General features: G+C 43.1%; 1 protein-coding gene across 3 annotated transcripts in view; it reads left to right on the top strand.

Annotated features, from left to right (window-relative positions):
* The window catches only part of RBM20 (RNA binding motif protein 20), a 534,741-nt gene extending 516,051 nt beyond the window's left edge, over positions 1-18,690 (top strand). For all 3 annotated transcript variants that reach the window (XM_068258701.1, XM_068258700.1, XM_068258699.1), the window contains one exon: positions 13,722-18,690. In XM_068258701.1, the coding sequence (XP_068114802.1) occupies positions 13,722-13,835 (114 nt within the window). In that variant the 3' untranslated portion in view covers positions 13,836-18,690. The remainder of the gene's footprint in view (positions 1-13,721) is intronic.
* Positions 18,691-19,243: the final 553 nt, after the last annotated feature.

Raw genomic sequence — 19,243 nt, 5'->3', positions numbered from 1 at the left:
TTCTTTCTTAATCTTCCTGTTAAAATGGATTTAGAAAAAATTAATTCTTAGCAAAATGTACTACCAAAAGAAAGCCTAATTAGTGGCGGAAAAAACAAGATATAGATCAATTAATTATGATAAGTAGCGATAAAGTTATTGGCGAATGAATAGAGGTGAACGTTGCTCGGATGCATGCGATTTTCGACACTGTAGGCTGAAGTGGTTAACCACCCTGGCGTTCTATTAAGATCGCCAGGGTGGCTGCTGCGCAGTATTTTTTTTTGTCTTTAACCACTTGAGGACCCACCCTTTACCCCCCCCTTAAGGACCAGCGCAGTATTCTGTGATCTGTGCTGGGTGGGCTCTGCAGCCCCCAGCACAGATCAGGCAGCACGCAGAGCGATCAGATCGCCCCCCTTTTTTCCCCCCTATGGGGATGGTGTGCAGGGGGGGTCTGATCGCTCCTCTTGGCTGGCATGTAGCGGGGGGGGCACCTTAAAGCCCCCCTCCGCGGCGAAATTCCCCCCCTCCCTCTCCTACCTGTCATCCCCGGTGATCGGGGCTGCACAGGACGCTATCCGTCCTGTGCAGCCAGTGACAGGACGTCCCCTGTCACATGGCGGCGATCCCCGGCCGCTGATTGGCCGGGGATCGCCGATCTGCCTTACGGCGCTGCTGCGCAGCAGTGCCGTACAATGTAAACAAAGCGGATTATTTCCGCTTGTGTTTACATTTAGCCTGCGAGCCGCCATCGGCGGCCCGCAGGCTATTCACGGAGCCCCCCGCCGTGAATTGACAGGAAGCTCGCGCGAGCGGCTGCTTCCTGATTAATTAGCCTGCAGCTGGCGACGCAATACTGCGTGGCTGGTCCTGCAGCTACCACTTTGCCGACGCGCGTTATGAGTGCGCGGTCGGCAAGTGGTTAAATCCTGTAGCTAGCCTAGCACTAGCTACATGATTCCACCCTCCCTGCGGCGTCCCTCCCTGCCCTCCAATCGCCACCGGCGCTTATGCTCTTCCAGAATCCTGTTCTGAACGGGATTTTCTTCAAAACTTCCCCCGTCATGACGTCATCGTCAGTCCCGATCCACTCCTCAGCGCTGCCTGGCACTGATTGGTCAGGCTGCGCACGGGGTCTGCGGGGGGAGGGAACCCTCTTTCGCGGCGGAGCCAGCGAGCCCAGCGTCAATACCGCCAAGGAGGTTAAAGGATATCCGAAGTGACAGGTGACATGATGAAATAGACATGGGTATGTACAGTGCCTAGCACACAAATAACTATGCTGTGTTCCTTTTTTCTTTCTCTGCCTGAAAGAGTTAAATATCAGGTATGTAAGTGGCTGACTCAGTCCTGACTTAGACAGGAAGTGACTACAGTGTGACCCTTACATGTCAGTTCACGGAGGGTGCCTCCGTGAACAGTCTGCGAGCCGCCGATCGCCGCTCGCCGGCAAAATGTAAACACGCGGGGAAGAAATCCCAGCTGTTTACATCATACGGCGCTGCTGCGCAGCAGCGCCGTAGGGTAGATCGGCGATCCCCGGCCTCTGATTGGCCGGGGATCGCCGGCATGTTAGGCGGAAGCCTATCCTTCAATGCGCAGGATGGAAATCCGTCCTGCGCATTACGGAGAGAGGGAGGGAGGTAAGGAGGCAGAGGGCGGAAATGGCTGTGGAGGGGGCTTTGAGGAGCCCCCCCCCCCTGCAAAACGCAGATGGCCGGCGGCGATCAGACCCCCCCGGCAGGACATCCCCCTAGTGGGGAAAAAAGGGGGGGGGGGGAAGTATGATCGCCCTGGCATAATACTGATCTGTGCTGCGGGCTGGAGAGCCCACGCAGCACAGATCAGGCAAATCACCCCTGGTCGGCAAGTGGTTAAAGAGAAACTCCAGTGAAAATAATGTAAAAAAAAAGTGCTTAATTTTTACAATAATTCTGTATAAATGATTTAGTCAGTGTTTGCCCATTGTAAAATATTTTAAATCCCCGATTTATATTCTGACATTTATCACATGAAGACATTTTTACTGCTGGCAAGTGATGAAGCTGCTGCTTGCCATTTTGGCAGTTGGAAGCAGCTGTAAACAGCAATTTCCCACAATGCAACAGGGTTCACAGACAGGAAACTGCCAAGAGTACGTACTCAGAATTTCTTTGTGGGAGGGGTTTCACCACAATATCAGCTATACAGCGCCCCCTGGTGGTCTGTTTGTGAAAAGGAATAGATTTCTCATGTAAAAGGGGGTATCAGCTACTGATTGGGATAAAGTTAAATTCTTGGTCAGAGTTTCTCTTTAACCATTTCAGCCTGCTGGGATTTTTTACCTTATGAATCAGAGCAATTTTCACCTCCCACTCATTCGCTAATAACTTTATCACTTCTTAACACAATTTATTGATCACTATTCTGTTTTTTCCGCCACTAATTAGGCTTTCTTTGGGTGGTCCATTTGCTAAGAGTTTATTTTTTATAAATACATTTTAATAGGATTAATAAGAAAAAAAATCATTATTTCTCAGTTTTCATCCATTATAGCTTTAAAATAATCCACGCTACCATAATTAAAACCTATGTATTTTATTTGCCAGTTTGTCTCGGTTATGACACCATTTAAATTTTGTCCCTATGACAATGTATGGCGCCAATATTTTATTTGGAAATAAAGGTGCATTTTTTCCGTTTTGTGTCCATCACTATTTACAAGCCTATAATTTAACTACCTAAAGACCGCCCCACGCCAATGGGCATGGATGCGGCGACAGCCCCAGGACCGCCTAACGCCAATTGGCGTCAAGTTCTGGGGCTCTAATTTGCATGAGACCGCGCGCATGCGATCGCCGCTCGGGAGACTGTTAGACGCGTCTATTTATCCGTACAGTGCTGCGATCGGCAGCAGCGCTGTACTGGGGACAGCCGTGTGACACGGCTGTCCCCTCCTGATGCTGCACAGTGATTGGCTGTCATAGGCTGAAGCCTATGACAGCTGATCACCCCGATTGGCTGGCGGGGGGAGGGAGGGAGCAGGGGAGGACAAAGAAAAAAAAGCATTTTTATCTGAAAAAAAGAAGAAATATTTATATTAAAAAAATAAACAAATGTGGAGCGATCAGACCCCACCAACAGAGAGCTCTGTTGGTGGGGGGAAAAGGGGGAGGGGAAAATCACTTGTGTGCTGTGTTGTGCGGTCCTGCAGCTTGGCCTTAAAGCTGCAGTGGCCAATTAGAGAAAAAACAGGCTGGTCTTTAGGGGGTTTAACACTATGGTCCTCAAGTGGTTAAAAAATGTTCGTACTATACCCCCTTCAAATACATATTTAAAAAGTTCAGACCCTTAGGTAACTGTTTGTTTTTCTGTTTTTTTTTTGTTTTTTATTGTATTTTTTTTTTTACATAAAACATTTTATTTGGGTAATATTTTGGTGTTAATTTTTAATGTTATTATATGTGTAAATTGCAATGTAAAAAATATGTAGATTTAGTTTTACTATTTGGCCACAAGATGGCCACATTGAGGTTTTCTTCTTCTTGTGCTTCTCGCTAAGCGGAAGCACAAGGGGACGTGGAAAATTTTATTTGCAGAAAGACTGAAGCCTCTAGTTAGAGTGCTTTGGTTTTTCTGCTGGGGACACGGTTCGGTGATCGGGAACCATGTTCCCGGTCACTGATCCCAGGGCTACTGGGGACAGCACGGGGCACGGGGGCGCACCCGCGATCGCGTGCAGGAGCGTGCCACTGCAGCAGAGCAGCCGCCTGGATGTGAGCATCATGTCCGGGCGGCTGAAATGGTTAAGGTAATTTGATTATATCAGAATTAAGCCAGTTTAGGTTTGTTGAACCACTTAACAGTTGTCTGATAAATCCTAACGGCATAATAGAATCAGATCATAGATATGGCAGCGCGGTAGCGTACCGGATAGCACTCTCACCTTGCAGCACTGGATACCTGGTTCGAATCCCCGCCAGGACATCGTCTGCAAGGCGTTTGTGTTCTCCCTGTGTGTGTAGGTTTCCTCCCACATCCCAATAACATAGTTAAGTGAATTGGCATCCCCCCAAATTGGCTCAAGACAACAATATCTGTGTGGTGTAGGTTAGGCCTGGTTCACACTGCAAGAGATTTTCCAAGCACTTGTGATTTGAAAAGTTGTTGCTAATGTAATGCTATGTGTGTGTTCTCACTTGAGCGATGCAAGTTTTTAAAAATCACCCACAGCATTGCATTAGCAAGAACCTTTCAAACCAATTACATAGTTACATAGTTATTTTGGTTGAAAAAAGACATACGTCCATCGAGTTCAACCAGTACAAAGTACAACTCCAGCCTGCTCCCTCACATATCCCTGTTGATCCAGAGGAAGGCGAAAAAACCCTTACAAGGCATGGCCCAATTAGCCCCTAAAGGGAAAAATTCCTTCCCGACTCCAGATGGCAATCAGATAAAATCCCTGGATCAACATCATTAGGCATTACCTAGTAATTGTAGCCATGGATGTCATTCAACGCAAGGAAAGCATCTAAGCCCCCTTTAAATGCAGGTATAGAGTTTGCCATAACTACTTCCTGTGGCAATGCATTCCACATCTTAATCACTCTTACTGTAAAGAACCCTTTCCTAAATAAATGGCTAAAACGTTTTTCCTCCATGCGCAGATCATGTCCTCTAGTCCTTTGAGAAGGCCTAGGGACAAAAACCTCATCCGCCAAGCTATTATATTGCCCTCTGATGTATTTATACATGTTAATTAAATCTCCTCTAAGGCGTCTTTTCTCTAGACTAAATAAACCCAGTTTATCTAACCTTTCTTGGTAAGCGAGACCTTGGTAAGCATTTAAAAGATGCCGGTAATGTGAACCAGTCCCACTGTGGTTTTAGACAACCCTGCTCACCTATAGGGTAAAGGGAAGACCAGGAGCCTGATGGTGCAGTATTGTTAGGTTATTTACAAAAGGTACAGAACTGTGGGTATAGGTAAATCTGCAACCACCGTATATGCCTACAGGTAAATAACTGTCCCCGCTCAGCTCTCCAGGTCAACCAGAAACTGGATGGTCGCTCTCCTAGTGTCCTTTATCGATGTAAGATGGCAAACTACAAATGAAAAAGGTTAACCCTTCCTCCTCTATCAGATAGAGGCACCCATGCTCTACACAGTCATTGACCCTAGTATGCATTATAGGCAGCACAGCCTCTGTGAAAAGAAAAGCCGTGTTTACCAGCTGCTTTGTAACAATTTGTGTCGGCATTGGGAGTAGAGCTGTGTAGGTAGAGCTGCGCTGTAAACAGTTTACTTTACACTGCGAGGCAGAGAGAGACACACACAGACAAACACAGAGCTTCAACTGAGGATTATTTACACACATTTGAAGCTATATTTCTGCTTCCTATCATTCTGAACAGATTTCAGTCACAGTATTAGAGCCAGTGAAGATTGTTTCTGTATGCTGGATGTGCTGGGCACAGTCCTCCATAGTAATGCCCACAGTGAGAACTGTTCTCTGTAAATGTCATAATTTTCCTCATATAAAACATTGAAAAGATGAAAAAAAAACCTTTGTATTGCTATTTGCTAGTAATTATTGGAAATATATGTGGGTTTTTGGTTCTTAACTTTGATAGTTGTCCTTTATATAGAATGGGGGGTGGGGCAGGATGGCAACAATGTGGCGCACCCTGAGGAGGATCCTTAAAGGACCAATGGGGAGACCGGCGGCACTTTTAAAGACGCTTTGCCAAGGCTTACCATACTTTAGCATTGGACTGCCCCTGGCACTTACCTCTTCCCCCCCCACACACACACACACACACATACTGACGCATAGCACCCACTCCCAGCCAGTACCCTGCCCTGACAGCTGCCAGCGCCCTAACACACACCATACCTCCACCCCACCATTATTCACCCCAACACTGGCTTCTGTTGTAATGTAAAATCCCGGCAAAAGCATTTCTGATTTTGCTGCCTGGGGTTTCCTATTAGTTGCTAACCAATGGAATTCCTTAAATGGAGGACTCTCCATTTTAGTAGGAGTGAAGGTGCGTACACACATGCGACTATAGTCGTTTAAAACGATCGTTCCCCGATCATTTCAAACGACGATCGTTTGAAAAAAAGCAGCCAACGACCATGAAGTTCAAAACGAACGATCTAGCTTGGCGGATTTTTCCCAACGACGATCGTTTGCAAAAGTAGTACATCGTTGGAAACGATCGTTCGTACTAGGCTTGACATGCGCATTTCACTATTTCTCCATGGAACTTTTCATTTTTATGCGCAGGCGCAATAGGTGCTTTTACGTTGTGTAACGTTCGTTCTAACGATGTGATCGTTACACACCTTTTACAACTAACTTTACTAAGGTCGTTCTTTCGTCAATTAAAAGTTCGTTCGTCGTTGACAACGAACGATCGTTGTCGCATGTGTGTACTTAGCATAAGACTACTGCATGCCAAGCGTAGGAGTACTGCATGCCAAGCGTAGGAGTAAGACCACTGCATGCATTTAAATTGCACCAGAATGGAGTTCATGGGCAGCAGACAGGGTGCTGAACTGCTCAAAAATAGCGCAATTCAGCTGTTTGTCTGAAGGAGACCTCAGCCAGGTAGTTTCAAGGGAAATATATGTCATCTTCCATATCCTTCTCACTACAGTGCCTTTTTAAGCTCTGGGAGGTACATAGATGCAGGGCTGTGGAGTCGGAGTCGTGGAGTCGGGCAATTTTGGGTGCCTGGAGTCGGTGACGGGAGAAAATGCACCGACTCCGACTCCTAATGAATTTGTAACTGTAATTAAAATAGAAAATATGATAAAATGTTCTATTTCTCAGATAAGTCATTAAGAAAAAAATGTATATATACAGTAATAGCTGTGCTTTGTCCACAAAAATGAAATAAACCAATCAAAATTAGTTACTTGTGCTGCTGCAATAAAGCAGTCCCCGTATTTTTAAGGTCAGATATACATATCTGATTGTGACTGTATATATGATGTGTACACAGGAATCTCTTATATATACTAAATAACATCTATGCTGTAAGTATAAAGCCTGATGTGTAGCTATGTCACTAATAGAGATGGTCAACGAGATGGAAATAATTCAGCGTTGATGCTGATTTATGCAAATGTATGCACTCTCTTTGCTCATGAAATCAAATAATTTGATATGTTATTAAAATTTGGTTTGGTGACTACAAATTAAAGGGTAACTGAGACGGATGAAAAGTAAAGTTTTGTACATACCTGGGGCTTCCTCCAGCCCCCTTCAGGCTAATCAGTCCCTCGCTGTCCTCCACCACCCGAATCTTCTGCTATGAGTCCTGGTAATTCAGCCAGTCAGCGCAGTCCAGCCGCATACCGCTCCCACAGCCAGGAACATTCTGCACCTGCGCAATAGTGCTGCACAGGTGTAGTATGCTCCTGGCGGCGGAGTGTGTGCATGCGCACTACGCCCGACTGGCTCAAGTACCTGGACTCATAGCAGAAGATCCAGGTGGTGGAGGAGTACAACGAGGGACTGATTATCCTGAAGGTGGCTGGAGGAAGCCCCAGGTATGTATAAAACTTTAATTTCATCTGTCTCAGGTTTACTTTGTTACACAGTAGTACTATACTCTACATATGCACTCCCCACAGAGCTGCAGGGAATCCACTGAGAATGTTGTGCACATTGAACACAGAGGTGTTGTCTATCGCCCATAAACCTAGTTCAGATTGTGCATGAAGAATGTGTAATAGAGGAAGAATCTCCTTATTCCCCTGCAGAGTACCTGCACATCATTCTTAGATGTACCCACACTTACATTGCCTAGGGCCTGATAGATGTTCTTTGTTCCGGATTGTACCTTTTACAAGTACTCTTACCAAGGACTAGTTTTAGTCTAAAGGGAATAAATATAGTAGTCTCCATATCCTTCTCACTTCAGTTGTCTTGTAAAATTCCTAAGCGTTGGCAGTTAAGAGACGAATTTCATGTTACATACTTTTAATCAACAAAATTGTAATATGCAAATTAGAGGAGTCGGAGTCGTGGAGTCGGAGTCGGTGGAATCCTAAACTGAGGAGTCGCAGTCGGAGTCGGTGGATTTTTGGACCGACTCCACAGCCCTGCATAGATGAAGACTTGGCTTACTTGGCATAGATTGGCGTACTATAAAAGTGCCTGGAAAAAAGGTTGCAGGGTATCACCGCTAGAAGAATAAAATTACTGATATTCTACTACTGAATTCCAGTAAAATATTGATAATCTTAACCAATATTTTACTAAGACCTAACCTAATCTTACTCTCACCCAGAACCCTCCCTCCTGATACCTAACCCTTAACCCTCCCTCTACTGGTGCCTACCCATTAAATCCCCCTGGTGGCTCCTAACACTTAACCACAACCCCCTCTCCCCCCAAGTCACGATTATCAGCAATGGCTGGAAATTTGGGTGCCCAGAGTCGCCCGATAAAATAGACGCCAGAGCTACCCGCTATCCAGATTGCGTGTATACATAGCAGGTGTGAATGAAATATAGCCTCAATTTGCACATCTGGTACTCCGACTCCTGCTATTTTATTAGGGGCCCAAACGTCCAGCCATTGCCGCCAATCGTGGCTTTTATAATGGTCGTCTGTGGCAGCGCCCTTCTTTCCAACCCGCGTCTGGTGTTTTTTTGGGGGGGGGGTTTACCAGCTTTGCAAAAAGTGGTGCTTGGGCTCTGGTCTCATTTCATATCATTGTATTTTCATCTGTGATCCATAGCAAAGTCAGGCAACCATGTATTTATAAGTCTAGCAAAAAACGGATATTACCAGTTATGGCTATTTTATAAAATGGTCCCCTTAGCCTTTCAGCCTTAAAGTGAACCAGAAACAAAGCACCCTCATGTATTTTACCATATATATCAGTGGGGACATTAGAGAAAACACCTACCCCGCTCTCTGTATAATCATTTACTGCTCAGCTTGCTTGCTATAAGCCCTGATAAAATCCCCCGACTGAGCATTCCGTCTGCTATAATGACTCAGCTATAATGATTCCCGAGCAAAGCCAGAGCCACAAGGGGGCAGACATGGGCTTGAAAAGACATCAGAGAACACAGACTTGGCTATAATGATTCCTGAGCAAAGCCAGACTGAATGCTCAGTCAGGGATTTTATCAGGGCTGATTAGAAGTAGGCTGAGCAGTGAAGAATGAAACAGAGAGCAGGGTAGGTGTATTTTCTAATGTTCCCACTGATATATATGGTCAAATACATTTAAACAAAAAGTGAAGGAGAAAAAATTCATCATAAACCTTTACAACCTTTTTGCCATCATTACCCCATTTTATGTAACAGTGAAGGACAGAGAGGCTTGGCCAGAGAGGTGGAGCCCAAATATTTACCCAGGCATTCTTCCCACGCTACGCAAACATTCATGGTTAGAGATCGAAGGACGCTGTACTCGGGGCTTGCCGTGATGATGTGCTTTTTACATCAATTCCTTATCCACAACCATTACTGAAATACAAAACTAGAAAATAAACACCACTTCCTAAGCTGACACAATGAATCCAGAATGTTTCACATGTTAAATACATCGAATCAAGCGAATCAGCTCGCCGTGTCATGTTAATGACAATTAAACGATACAGCTGCCCTGTAGACTTTCACACCAATACAGGGATGTCAATCCCAGCTTCAATGTTTAATACCTTTTATTAAAAATAAACGTAAATTACTGGTACATATTCAGTTATCTGCATGTTGCTAAGCATTGGAGACAAAATAAATTTAGTGGGAAAGTACCGGTAATTGCCACTTAATTTTTATTCCATATTTAAGGACAGATCACAGTTTGACTTGTGCAAACTTTACAGGTTTACTTTAAAGGGAACCAGAGATGAACGCTTTGACACAAAATAAACATATCCCCCGATAGATTTTACAAAATAAATACTATGCCTGGTATTTTCGGCGCTCTGGTGTGCCGTTTTTTGTGTTTGTTTACTAAAACTCCATGCAAAACACAGTTCATCAGAAAAGCATATTATTTAGTGAGCAGTGTGCAAAATGAAATTCCCATTTCTAAAAACCTCTTATGACTAACAAATATAGATTAAAAAAAAAAAAAAAAAAGTTTTTCAATCTACCCTTACATTAGCAGCCCCTCCCATCTCATCACAGCTCTCTGCGATGCTGCTAATATACAGAACAGGAAAGCAGAGCCAGAAGGGGGCAGGCTTGGGCTTGAAAAGACATCAAAGATAGACTTAACTATATTGATTCCTGAGCAAAGACATACTGAATGCTCAGTGGGGATTTTATCAGGGCTGATAAGAAGCAGGCTGAGTAGTGAAGGATGAAACGGAGAGCAGGGTAGGTGATTTCTCTAAAGTTCCCACTGATATATATGGTAAAATACATGAGGGTGCTTGGTCTCTGGTTCACTTTAATCATATCAGCTCGCGGCTATTTTTCACAAGAGGAATGTTCACATTTCTGGACTCCTCCCTTTCATGCCCCAATAACTTTATCACTACTTATCACAATGAAATGACCTATACCTTGTTTTTTTTCCACCACCAATTAGCCTTTCTTTGGGTGGTACATTATGCTAAGAATTATTTTATTCTAAATGCATTATAATGGGAATAATATGAGAAATAATGAATTTTTTTCCTTTTTTTCTGTTTTCAGCCATTACAGTTTTAAAATAATATATGCTACCATAATTAAAATCAACACATTTTATTTGGCCATTTGTCCTGGTGACAATATTTTATTTGGAAATAAAGGTGCATTTTTTCAGTTTTACATCACTAATTTTTACCCCATAATTTAAAAATAATATGCCTTCTTGACATACATATTAAAAAAATGATTCCCCAAAGTTAGTAGGTGTAATTTTAGGATTACCCCACTGAGTACTTCCTATTCGTATACAATAGGAAGTAATGTGTTGCTACATTGTAACTAGGGAAGTGACGCAGGCATCAATGGATGCCTTCAATCATGGTGGCCTAGAGGAGAGATTAATGAATGGGAACTCTCCCGTCACCGGGAATGAGGAACAGGCACAGTAGCAGACGACAGGCTGTTGAAGAAATCGAAACTGAGCCACGACGGGTGACCAGAGGATCTAGAGTACCGGCGCGGGCACAAGCCGACTGCAGGGGGGCGGTAGAAGCCCAGGTAAGTAAACCTGGATTTTTGTTTCCTGACTTAAGTATCCCTAAGCCACTTCAGGATAAGAGCAATTGTCTCTGCCCATTCATTTCTCATCAACTTGTATAGGCAAATATTTGTGCTCTTGGAGCAGTAATGTCATTTAGTGGGTTGGCTCAATTTGAGAATGCTGCTAAGTATGAGCATTGAGTGGAAGGGTTAATACTGATTTTCAGTATATTATTATTATTAGGCTGTTGTAAAAGGGTTAAACATTTCAAATACTTCCCCCCCCCCCCCAAAAAAAAATAATATATATACTGTATATTATACTGTGAGTATAGCAAGAAGTACATTTACATTAGTTAGCTAATCATCAATTCCCAGGCCATAGTCAGTCAGTCACCATCATGTGATTATATTGTAGGTTGTTTTTCTCATCTGCAGGAGTTTGTCCTTCCTGTGGGAAGCTGTGCTGTGATTGTTTGGAGTTGTTAAGACTTGGAGAATCAAGAGGCTGGCACTATGGACAGATACATGATACCAATGGCAGAAAGCTTTTTGTATTCCCAGCGGCCCAGTGTGCAGATATCCCACCTTCTGAAATGTTGTTTCTCATTAAATCCGTAAGCCTGGTGCTAGTGTGAGTGAAGACAGATGCTTTCACTTAAAGGGTTTAAGTGGCTGACACAGGCTGGGCTTTCCCCCAGGACAAGACGTTACAAGACAGTTGGTGCACTTGTCATTTTTAATAGATCTGTGTGTTGTGCTGTCATTATCCCGGAGTAAATAAGAGGCTTAGAGCCGCAGACCGCGCCGGCCGCCAAAGTCTAAAATGAGAACGCATATATCATGGTGACATCAGAGATTTTGGCCCTTTCCCGCTACACAGCGATGTGTCACCAGAAAGGCATTAGATCCATGTCACTGTGTGTCATTTAACAAGTCTGTATCTGCTAAAGCCCCCTCTGCCGCACCAAACCCATTACATCCAAATCTTTATGACAGTTTTACTTTTTAGAGTATCTAATGTAATAAAACTGTCAACACGGAAATCTCCACTTTATCCATCATTGTTTTTTGAGAGATAGAAAATATTTCAATCATTTATTTGAAACCACTGACACAGACCTCATAAGACACTTATACATGTCAAATGTCGTACGTGGTGGCTGGGTTCACGGCTGGGTTCACAGATGGGTCCTGTGTTTCCTGTAACAGCAGGAACGCAACAGAACAGCGGCACAGCGCGTTCTCCACCTGTCACGTCGCATACAGTGAAACATGCAGTCAATGAAAAGTATTATTTTTTATTTATATAGCGCCAACATATTCCGCAGCGCTTAACACATGTGGTTTGCAGCATGCATGGTTGTTATGCCGCAACGCACCGGCCATACTGTGAACTTCGCATACGTTATGCATTGCAGTGTGGCTAGCCACGTTACGTGGCAGGTGTTCTGCCGCACTTCAATGCACAACTGTAAAGGTAGCCAAAGGCCACTTTCTCAGTGGGACTTTGCATTATCTCTTGCATCACATACAGTGAAGCATATAGTCAACGAAAAGTATACTTCACTGTGCCTGTTAATGTGCGGTTAGCGGTAACACACTGCATGCAGTGCGTTACCATACTGCATTCCCTTGTACCGCGGTGCACCGACCGCACTATGAACAGGTGGTGCATTACTGTGTTACAAAGCGCCCATTATGTTACAATGCAACGCACCACTTAAGGGCCTGAGCACACAGCTCAGTGTGACACATGGAGGGACATCAGACTGTGCATAGACTGCTCTGCTGGACACACTGATCCGCTTCACAGCAGTGTATTGTCACAATGCACTACTTGAGCGCAACTCAAAGCTGTCCTTTTCAGCATTGTTGAATGGGACATCACTGCAATGAAGAGCAGTGCAGGTGCAGTGTGTTTGTGTGTGTAACCACTTGCATTGCTAATGAAAGTGCAGTGTGGGTAGGCTTAAAGGGACAGATCTATAAAGTATTGCTGAAGAGGTGAAAAGTGCATTTTTTCCTTATTTTATCACTCTGTTATTGCTGTTCTTTTCTTTAGGAAGTGGCGAGACTTAAAAAATAGAACATGCACAAATGTTTAAAGCTGAATTTATAAGCTCAACAGCTCACTGCATCATCAAACACCCTAAAGAGTTTTTAAACATTTTCTCTTCCATCTAACTTTACAAAATCGTGTTTGTTCCATTTTATGCTTGAATCATCTTGTGAGCGGTTTACTAACTGTTCTTTATTTTATTTTTTGTTTTGATTTAATAATTTAACACCTAATTTATTACTGTTGTAATATTTTGGGTAATAATCATTCATCCCTTTGCTTTGACACTTGTTAGTATTTTCAGGGTGTTGCCCCAATACTGGTTTCGCATTTCTGTGGATATCAGTGGCACTGATATCCACAGAAATGCGAAACCAGTATTGGGGCAACACCCTCTGAAAATACTAACAAGTGTCAAAGCAAAGGGGTCAGTGGTTATACCACTTGCCTTGCCATTGATAGTAATTGGCTCAAACTTACCACTGTTGGAGGGACATTATGCCTAGTACACACCATACAATTTTCTGTTTTTCCCACAGAGTTACTTGGCCAGGTTGGCAGAAGTAGGTCCAGAGAAGACTGAGGCAGAGAAGATGATCCCTCAGCAAGACGACGTGGGAATTGTTCCTCAGTTTGAGAAAATCAGACCATGATGATGTAGAGAAGAGCCGCAAGGAGAAGATTCTGCCATATTCACATCAAAAAGGACCATGAGGGCTTTGTGCAGATAGTAACGATGCAGGTAAAGGAGGCGGAGGAATAACTGCACAAGAAAGTGCTATTAATGGCAAACATCGAGCAAAAAGAAGGCGCCCGGCTAGACCAGTGTATCCTGGGACTATAACCCCTGTCATGTTCTCTATGTACGTATATCAAATATCTCACCACCTAGTATCCGCCATTGAAGTTTGCACTGGGGTGGTCTTTGTACACATGGCAGAAACTCTGATCTGTCAAGTAGTTGAGCCAAAGTACCAATCAACGCCGGGCAGAGTCGGAGCTCCCAACATACTAAACGGACAAAGACAAATGGATTTGTGTTATAAACATAGAATACTATTCCCCTGTGCTGCCATTATCGATTATGAACTGGTTTCACCAACACTCCTCAGTGGCTTTTAGGCAGGGTCAACTGGGGAAATGTACTTTTGTAAAAATGGTGAAAATAATGGATGATCTTTACTATAGCAGTAATACGAGATCTGTGTGTAGGTTGGATATTTTATGCTAAGATGAGCCCCGACATAACTTTTGGATTCGCAAGTGCACAATTGTGCCAAGGAGAATCTTTTATCAAATAATTTCTCAGGGATTTTGTTGTTTATCTTACAGTGTAACTAATTCAGACTGATAATATAATTAAAGACCAGTACCTCATACAAGTGCACTAGATGTGATATAAGGCTAGTTGTAGATGTTCGAATGTGATGGACATCTGCAGTATTGCTCACAGAAGGCTACAGCTTCATTTTGTGATCATGTGATATTTCATGTGTTCCCCAGCGTGGCGAGTGATGGTATGTTCCGTAACACGGGAAATTTATTTTCTGAAACAAATGTCCTTCACATGCCAGAAACACAGGCTACATGACTGCTCTGCATTGCAATGTGCATTGTTCTCAGCATGCCAGCCATGCTTCACATTACTACTTTATAGTCTTCTGTTTGCCTCAAGTAACAAATTCGTTGTAGCTAAAACACTGGGGGAAAAATGCAAACAAAGGATGACTAATGAATTATTAAAACAGAAACACTACATCTCTGCAATCTGATCAGAAGATAAAAAAGTATCCTGTTAAGTTGTGGAATACAAGGGACGTCATTAGTCCAGAATGTCCCCAACTACAATGATGTCTGTACAGCACAGAGTAGTGTAGGGGAAAGAGCCACAGCAAATGGCATAAGAAGGCCATAATAGACCCCTGAAAGACCAGCTTAGTTTAGTGTTTCCAGACAAATAAAAAAAATCCTGGTGACACTTAGGAGGTTTTATATTTCGTTATAAAAGAATGACCTGTTAAAATGCCATCTCTATTTACTCTAAAAAGTCATTTAGTATTATAGTGAGGAACAAGGGGGATACTTTTTAGCTAATAACTGAATGCTGGCACTTGTAGATCCTAAGTAGCTGGAAGGCGAACATTGCCCACCCCTCTGCAGGCCACTGGAAGGTGCATTCGGCCCACCCCTGCAGGCCATTGGAAGGTGCATACCGCCCACCCCTACCGCCTGTTATCAGCCATACAGCAGTTGTGACTGTTCCATACAGCTCATCCTATTGGATGTTACCTGTAGCTGAACCAACATGCTTGTTCCTTTCCAGTCCAGCTTAGCATGTTTCGCATTTCCCAGATTAAGGATGATGATTGTCTTCTGTGAACTGTACTGGTCATTATGTATATAGAATAAGAAAAATTACAAGACTTTATAAAATGTGAATTTTATTTTTTACTGCTTTTAAAATAACTGGTTCACTGGAATCTTTATGTAATATCAGAAACACAGTATTTATATCATTTTTCTACTGTCGCACCAGGGGTTTGCACCCATATTTATATATATATACACTATTTTCTCTCTGGAAATGAGGACAAGGCTACTACTACTGCTACTAAAAGAGCAAGCAATTAGGTGAACTGTTGAAGGGTATAGGATGTTGTGTAGTTCCCTACAACACTGTGTCCATTCTCTTTCATGCTACATGGTCCAACAACCACTGCAATACTACCATATATACCAAACACCACCAGTACCCCCCAAATAAAGAAAGTTATTCTCAATAGGTATAAAGACCAATTTTCATTGAAACAAATGCATTACACTAACGGCAAAAATAGAATAAGCACATGTTCTACAATTATCAAGGATAAAACAAGTTATATCTTCCTGTCCAATCTGATCCCCTAAATAAATAAAAAAAATCTCCTTAGTGTCATCACATTTCAGTTCCTGCCACGCACACTGCAGTTAGGATCATTTAATAATGGACAGATTTCTAGCAGATCTTTGTAGGTGACTGTCCTGTTTAGAGGTCACTGCCAACTATCAAGGGTAATAAAAAGGCCACATCAGTGTTTGTATAGGGATCTACTATAATTATTTGCAACACTTTTGTAGTAAAGCAGCCACATACCAGTACTGTGCAATGATTGATCTGGTCACATGAAAACAGATCTCTTGTTCTGTATTCAAAATATGCCATGTAGGAGGAAGTACTGTGTATGCAGCTCACTGGCAGGCCCAGCATCTGCTTCAGGCTGAGAAAAGGTTGGAGGTTGGGGTTTTAAGGTTGCTACAAACTGTCCTTCAAAACACTGGCCTTTAGATGGAACTGTTGAGTTCTGTCAGAAACAATACTCTACTCAACAATATGCTTGGCTTCCTACGTGCATGCATTGCAGGCTAACAGCAACAGCACTGTAATGCTCTAGGACAACCCAGAGAAGATAAGCAAGAATAAGGGCCCTTTTCCATTGATTAGTGATGCAAATGCAGCTACCTCGCCACATCACTACCGCTGCTGGCCGCGTCACTTCCGCATTTCCAGATGTGAAAGTGACTGGATGAGACGGGTGGCGGGTGTGGCTGAGTGAGAATCTGCAGCATGCTGCAGATTCTTGGATTTCTCCACACTGCTCCGTACGCAATGCATGCACAGGAAACTGTTCCATTGCGTGCATCAGGTTCAGGACACCCACTATGTAGCTGCATCACACCGCATCTAATGGAAAGGGGCCCTAAGGGTGGAACTGCAGCCTAAAGAACCTTCCTCCCCAAGGTCTGTGCTTGTTCCTAGAATTAGGTAAAGTCTATAATTTCTAATAAGGTATTAAAACTGTCGGGGGGCAGGTATGATTTGCAGTTATGCTTAGTCCATCCCTCAGTGCAGCGTGCATTTCTTCTCTCCTGCACCTGGGAAGGCCCAATCTCCAGGTTGTTTTACTAGAGAATTACTGTGGAAATAGAGTTTTAGAAGCACAAAACAGCTCTCAACATTGTTAAAAGTTGAAATGTGCTTGAAATGCTTTCTGTCTTGGTGTCTGTCTCAACCTCCGCTTAAAGTGGACCCAAATTGAAAATACAAGATTTCAGAAAAAAAATCTATTTTCTAAATTATAATAATAAATAGCAGCCGTTTTTCAGCTGCATGATGATAAATATAAAATATTTTACATTTAATGGAGGAACCCCTCCCTTCTTTTCATTCTGCCGGGACAGAAACCGGCAAACTGGTGGAGTAGGTGGTATCCGGCAAAGGAGGAATTGCTAATGGCTGCCACCTGTATAACCCTAGCTATGAAAAGAGAAGGGTGAAATCATGCACTGAAATGCTCATAGGCTTGAAGGAGTGTTTATTTATCTTTGTATGTGTCAGAGTGGTGCAACTAAATATTTTGAATTAAAAAAATGTTTGGTTTGGGTCCGCTTTAAAGGTGCATTTCTACAAATCACATGCTTTCTGCATCACATCTCCCCTCGGTTGTCTTCAGGGACAACACAGACGTCCGGATGCAGCTATTACACTACACTGCGGGGGAATCTAATGCGTGCTGCAGAAATCTGCTGCATGCAATCCATATTTATCCCTGCAGCGCACCCTATCGCTCCGCAATGGCCAACCACATTCAATGGAAACTACTCCATTCATATGCATTGGTTGCAGAGTCATTGCTGAAAATCACAATATGAATTCACGTCTAGTGGAATCGGGCCCTAAATCGTTTACACACAAATCTCTGCATGTCCTCTCAATAGGAAAAATGCAGAATAAAATTATAGCTCTTAATGGACTAAACACAGATTACAGCAGCAGTCATCATTATTCATGGCTGTCTGAAAAGATTGCAGTATGTTTTAACATTCAGCACTACTGTGTTATTGCAATGTCTGTGCACCACTAGAGGGCAGTGTATCGCCAAGATCAAGGGGAAGTCTCAAATGTTTGTTACTGTTAACATGCCTGTCACAGTTCACTGTTCTTATTAGCTGGAGCTTTCACCTCCTCACTACACGTCATCAGCTCACAAAACAATTTAAATATGTCACAATGATGGCCTTTCATGCTTGTTTGTAGTTGGAAACCGTTTAAGTTAAACTAGTTATTACATCAGAAAAATATATTTTCTCAGGACAAAAACAAGCACCAAAGATAGGAGCTCATAGTGACGGAAATATTGAGGGAAGTTTGAAGCAAACCTGAGGCAAAATTTAAAAAAGAAGAAAAGAAAAAAAAAAAAAAAAAAAAAAAAAAAAAACTTAGGAGGAAAGCCTCCAGAGGTTTCCTATGTCCGCCTGGAGACCACTGCCGCTGCCCGGTACCCTCTTTTAAAGACAGGTAGAAAGGCAGTTGGCACTACAGCAGTATGTAGTCAGCATGGAAGGGGATTAGGCAGGTAGAACACACCTTACCCACAGTGATGTAGCTTGCGTGCTCTGATCCAAGGGAAGTACATACACGGCAGAAGAAGGAGAAGGAGCAGAATGGTCGGCACTGCAACGTACACTTATTCTTCAAAAAGTGAGGCACAGTCTGAATGCATAAATACAAAACAGTAGTGCAGCATACATGGTCATACCGGTGCTCAGAGGTGTGGTGGTGACGGTGGGTGCTGGGCACTGCTCGCCTGACGGCTGTTTCGCGCTATCGCTTCTTCCACCGTAGAAGCGCGACAGCGCAAAATGGCCGTCAGGCGAGCAGTGCCCAGCACCCACTGTCACCACCACACCTCTGAGCACCGGTATGTCCATGTATGCTGCACTACTGTTTTGTATTTATGCATTCGGACCGTGCCTCACTTTTTGAAGAATAAATGTACGTTGCAGTGCCGATCATTCCTTCTCCTTCTACCCTCTTTTAAAGGACAACTGAAGACAGAGGTATATGGAGGCTGTCACATTTATTTCCTTTTAAGGATTACCAGTTGCCTGGCCAGCTTGAATCAAACCTAAAGCAAAAAAAAATAATAAAAAAAATAAAATATATATAATATATATATATATATAATGAATTGTATGTGTAGTATGGATAATGACTAGAACATTAGTAGCAAAGCATATATTC

The sequence above is a fragment of the Hyperolius riggenbachi genome, chromosome 10 (genome assembly GCF_040937935.1).
Source record: "Hyperolius riggenbachi isolate aHypRig1 chromosome 10, aHypRig1.pri, whole genome shotgun sequence".
Taxonomy (NCBI): Eukaryota; Metazoa; Chordata; class Amphibia; order Anura; family Hyperoliidae; genus Hyperolius; species Hyperolius riggenbachi.
The sequence above is the reverse complement of the archived record's forward strand: the minus strand, read 5'-3'. Positions and strand labels throughout refer to the sequence as shown.